The sequence below is a fragment of the Hibiscus syriacus genome, unplaced genomic scaffold (genome assembly GCF_006381635.1).
Source record: "Hibiscus syriacus cultivar Baekdansim isolate YM2019G1 unplaced genomic scaffold, ASM638163v2 tig00112925_pilon, whole genome shotgun sequence".
NCBI lineage: Eukaryota > Viridiplantae > Streptophyta > Magnoliopsida > Malvales > Malvaceae > Hibiscus > Hibiscus syriacus.
Window position 1 is genome coordinate 1,670,900 of NW_024063420.1, and position 5,296 is coordinate 1,676,195.

General features: G+C 37.1%; 1 protein-coding gene across 1 annotated transcript; it reads left to right on the plus strand.

Moving 5' to 3' along the window:
- The first annotated feature begins 376 nt into the window (after positions 1-376).
- LOC120184603 lies at positions 377-1,116 on the plus strand. Its single transcript, XM_039189022.1, has 2 exons — positions 377-883; positions 1,063-1,116. The coding sequence occupies exons 1-2, from the start codon at positions 377-379 to the stop codon at positions 1,114-1,116; spliced, it is 561 nt and encodes a 186-aa protein (XP_039044953.1).
- Positions 1,117-5,296: the final 4,180 nt, after the last annotated feature.

Genomic DNA, 5,296 nt, shown 5'->3' on the forward strand with positions numbered 1-5,296 from the left:
GTTCAAACATAAATACATTGGAGATCAATTCATCCGACAAATGAAGCAAGAGTTCATGAACTTGAAGCAATGGAATCATACAGTGTATGAGTACGAATGTGAATTCAACAAGTTGAACCGCTTCGCTGCTGAGTTAATTCCTACATAAAAGGATATTTGTGATTGGTTCGTAGAAGGTTTACGTCCAAGTCTGATGGAAATGCTAATTGTGTTAAATCTATCCTCATTTCAAGAAGTGGTGAACCATGCTAAAGCTCTAAAAAGAGCTCAGAATGAAAGGTTCAGAGATTCGCGGGCTCAGAAATAAAAAAGAACAGGTGCATCATCGAGTTTAACACCATCAAAAAGGGGTAGAGATACTGGTCTTCGACCCCAAATGAGCTCAAAGTCAGTTGCATGCTCTGCAAGGGGATCAAATCGGATGAGGGATCGACAGACACAATCAATGGGATCTAGAGCTGGGATATCTAACCCGAGCCAAGTCCGACAATGTCCACATTGTGAAAGGAACTATTCGGGGATATGCAGGATGATTTTTGGAGCTTGTTTTAAATGTGGGGACACTGGACATTTTGTTCAGGATTGTCCCATGTTAGCGGGTGAATTTGCTCAGCCAGAGAAGTCCGCCTCGACTACACAGAGAGGTAGAGGCAGAGGAAGAAGTAAATCAGAGTCGTCAGCTCCGCAAGAAATACATTCTGCAGCTCGTGTGTATAATCTCAGGACTAGCGAGGATAGAGATGACTTAGAGATCAAAGCATGTATTTTTCAGTTGTATGACAAGGATGTGTTTGTATTGATTGATACGAGGTCCACATATTCTTACATTTCTAGTAAGTTCGTGAAAGAATTGAATATTCCGTTAAAATCTACTAGCAATGAGGTAATAGTGACTAATCCGTTAGGACGCAGTGCTCGAGTCAATATGGTGTGTTGCGGGTGTCCCATACGGATTCAGGGAATTGAATTCTCTGTTAATCTGATGGAATTACCTTTTGTCAAATTCGAGGTGATACTGGGAATGGATTGGTTATATCATTACTATACTAATGTTGACTGTAGACTGAAAAGAGTAACGTTGAAAAGTTCAGAAGGTATAAAGGTTATTGTATTTAGTGAATGATGGAACCCATTGGCTAATGTAATATCAGTGATGTCGGCAAAGAAGTTATTGCTACAGAGATGTCAAGGGTTTATTGCAAGTGTGTTGGATGTGAGAGCAAAAGAGAAAGGGATAGAAGAAATTCCTACAGTCAGAGAGTTTTCTGACATTTTTCCTGCAGAGTTACCGGGTTTGCCACCCGACAGAGAGGTAGAATTTCAGATTGAAGTAATATCGGGAACTGCACCTCTTGCCATGTCACCATACAGAATGGCCCCAAAAGAGTTACAAGAATTAAGGATTCAATTACAAGAATTATTGGACAAAGGGTTTATCAGACCAAGTGTCTCACCATGGGGAGCTCCAGTTTTGTTCGTCAAAAAGAATGATGGATCCATGCGTCTTTGCATTGATTATAGGCAACTCAATAAAGTGACCATCAAGAACAAGTATCCACTCCCCCGAATTGATGATTTATTTGATTAGTTAAAGGTAGCTTCAGTGTTTTTGAAGATTGATTTACGTTTTGGTTATCATCAATTGAAGATTCAAGATAAAGATATTCCAAAGACGACATTCAGAACGAGGTATGGTCATTATGAGTTTATTGTGATGCCGTTTGGAGTTACGAATGCCTCGGCTGCTTTCATGGATGTTATGAATCGAATATTTCAACCTTATTTGGATCGATTTGTTGTGGTATTCATTGACGATATATTAGTGTATTCAAAGTCAGAAGAAGAGCATCGTTCGCATTTGAAGACAGTTCTACAGACCTTGAGAGAAAAGAAGCTTTATGCCAAGCTCTCCAAATGTGAATTTTGGTAGAAGGAAGTGGCATTCCTTGGACATGTGATTTCTGCTGAAGGAATTTGAGTAGATCCTCAAAAGATTAAAGTTATTTTAGAGTGGGAAATTCCAAAGAATGTGTCAGAAGTTCGGAGTTTTCTGGGGTTAGCTGGTTATTACCGAAGGTTTGTTAAAAACTTTTTGATAATAGCATTACCCCTAACTAAATTATTGAGGAAAGAGGTAAAATTTGTATGGACTCCGGAGTGTCAAGAAAGTTTGGAAAGGCTGAAAAAGGTTTTAACAGAAGCTTCAGTGTTGATTAAACCCGAGTCTGACAAGAACTTTGTAGTGTACAGTGATGCGTCTCATAACTGATTGGGATGTGTGCTAATGCAAGAAGGTAAAGTGGTAGCGTATGCATCGAGGCAACTAAAACCGCACGAGAAGAATTATCCAACGCACGATCTAGAAATGGTTGTAGTAGTGTTCGCTCTTAAGATCTGGCGTCACTACTTGTATGGCGAACGATGCTACTTGTATACGGACCATAAGAGTTTAAAGTATTTAATGACTCAGAAAGAATTGAATTTAACACATAGAAGATGGGTGGAATTCTTAAAGGATTATGATGTAGTGATTGATTTTCATCCGGGGAAAGCGAATGTGGTAGCGGATGCCTTAAGTCAAAAAACGTTTACAGCCTTAAGAGCTTTGGATGCCAGACTATCATTAAGAAGAGATGGCGCCATGTGCGAAATTGACTCTCAAGCCATCATGGCTAGACCGAATTAAAGAATTGCAAGCGGGAGATGAAAAGTGTTTAAAGAAGTTACAGCAGATAAGGAATGGAGAGGCCACAGATTATGTAATGAAAGCTGATGGGAACTTATATTATCAAGGGAGGTTGGTAATTCCAGATGATAATGAATTAAAGAAAGACTTGTTAACGGAAGCTCATTGCAGTCCATTGACTATACATCTGGGAGGAAACAAAATGTATATGGATCTCAAGAGTCGATATTGGTGGCCTGGAATGAAGAGGGACATTACGTAATTTGTATCCAAATGTTTGACGTGTCAGCAAGTTAAAGCTGAACATCAAGTTCCGTCAGGACTGTTGCAACCTGTGTCTATTCCTCAGTGGAAATGGGAGAATGTAACAATGGATTTGGTAACGGGGTTGCCTTTGACTCCGAATAAAAGAGATTCGATATGGGTTATTGTAGACAGATTGACTAAGTCATCTCATTTTATTCCAGTACGAGTTGAATTTTCTGTGGATAAGTATGTCGAGTTATATATAAAAGAGATTATACGTCTACATGGTGTACATGTTTCTATTGTTTCAGATCGAGATCCTAAATTTACTTCACGATTTTGGAAATCATTACATGGAGCGTTGGGAACTCAGTTAAACTTTAGTACAACATTTCATCCACAAACCGATGGGTAATCTGAGAGAGCAATTCAAATTTTGGAGGATATGTTGAGAGCTTGTGTTATTGAGTTCAAAGGATCATGGGAAAGGTACTTGCCACTTGCTGAATTTGCGTACAACAATAGTTATCAATCAAGCATCAAAATGGCTCCTTATGAAGCTCTTTATGGAAGAAGATGTCGTACGCCTCTAAATTGGTTCGAATTTAAAGATAAAGAAATTATTGGTCCGGAGTTGATTAAAGAAGTGGAAGAAAAGGTTCAAGTAATTCAAAGTAATCTCAAAGCAGCAGCTGATAGACAAAAATCATACGCGGATCTAAAGAGAAAAGAGATCGAATATCAAATTAGAGATAAAGTATTTCTCAAAGTGTCTCATTGGAAGAAGGTTTTGAGGTTTGGTCGAAGAGGAAAGTTGAGTCCTCAGTTCATTGGACCTTATGAGATCGTAAAGAGAGTTGGACCAGTAGCATATCAACTGACGTTGCCACTTGAAATGGAGAAAATTCACAATGTCTTTCATGTCTCAATGCTTCCGAAGTATCGATCTGATCCTTCCCACATCGTGACTTCAGAAGAGGTTGAGGTCTAACCGGATTTGACTTATGAAGAAGAACCGGTTAAAATCTTAGCTTACGAGGTTAGGCAATTAAGAAATAAGACCATTCCATTAGTTAAAGTATTATGGCAGAATCACAAGATAGAGGAAGCAACATAGGAACGTGAAGAGGACATGAGGATTCAGTATCCCCATCTCTTCGCATAATGAAAATTTAAGGACGAATTTTCTTAAGGGGGAGATTTGTAACAACCTCAATATCGGGTTAATGACTAAATTCTAAAACTTCAGAATTTGGTTACTAAAGCATAATAATTGAATAGTATTGTAATGGATATAGGGTTAAATTACAAGGAATAATGAATAAAAGGGTAAAATGGTCATTTACATGAGAAATAATTAAAGAATAGATATATTTATTTTAGCTACACATGGAAGAAGGAAGAAAAACATAAGCTTCCAGAATTCTCTTCTTCTCTTCTTTCTTCCCAACGTGAAAACTCATAGCAAAGGTGAGATTTCTTATAAGTTGTTTGTTAGTTGAAATTTAAGTTTGGTTTTGCTCCTTAGATGCTAATTAAGCTTAAGGAAAGCTTAGGTTGTTGTAAAACAACAAGATGAAGGGTGTAAAAAGAATTAAAGATTATGAGTTCTTAAAGGGAATTTTGAAATAGAGTTAATATTTGAAATTGGAGGTTGAATTTGACTTGTCATCGACTTAATCAAGGAATTTGAAGTGTATTTATAACATATTGAACTTTGGGTATGATTCTTGAATTATATATGAAGGATATGATTTTGAGGTTAAAGATGATTTTCATGGATATAAGTTGGTTTAAGTAATAATGGTTGGGTTTAATGACATGATAGGGGTTTAAAATAGAGGAATTGAGTGAAGAAGTGATGATTTTCGGGTTTAAAATACAATTTATGGGTTGTGTGCATCGATGCACATTCAATGTGTACCGATGCACTCTTAAATAATGAATATCGAATGCCATTAATGCATCGATGCATAAGGAGTGCATCGATGCACTCGTTTAAAATACAAACATCGAATGGGATTTATGCACCGATGCATAGGTAGTGCATCGATGCACCTATCAAGGGATGCATCGATGCATACTATCATTAAAAGTTGGAAATAGCTTTCTTTTTAGCCTAATGAGTGATAGTTTAGAATATATTAATTAATAGACTGATTAGTATCAATGTATTAATATGTAGATATAGAACATAATTTCGTTCCGGAACAAACAAAGGATTAGGATCAAGTCGAAACAAGCAAGGCCAAGGTGAGTGCATTTTATAGTTAAAGTATATAGAGATAAGACTTGTGATAAGTCTATCTCTGATAGTTGAATTCATGATTTCATATTCATGTACATGCATACATGTATTATTTC

What these genes read in the sequence shown, in the direction of transcription:
- LOC120184603 (XM_039189022.1), top strand. Translation starts at nt 377, where the DNA reads ATGAGCTCAAAGTCAGTTGCATGCTCTGCAAGGGGATCAAATCGGATG. An exon ending in TAAAATCTACTAGCAATGAG is followed by an intron (nt 884 to 1,062) that starts GTAATAGTGACT and finishes TGTTGACTGTAG; the next exon opens with ACTGAAAAGAGTAACGTTGA.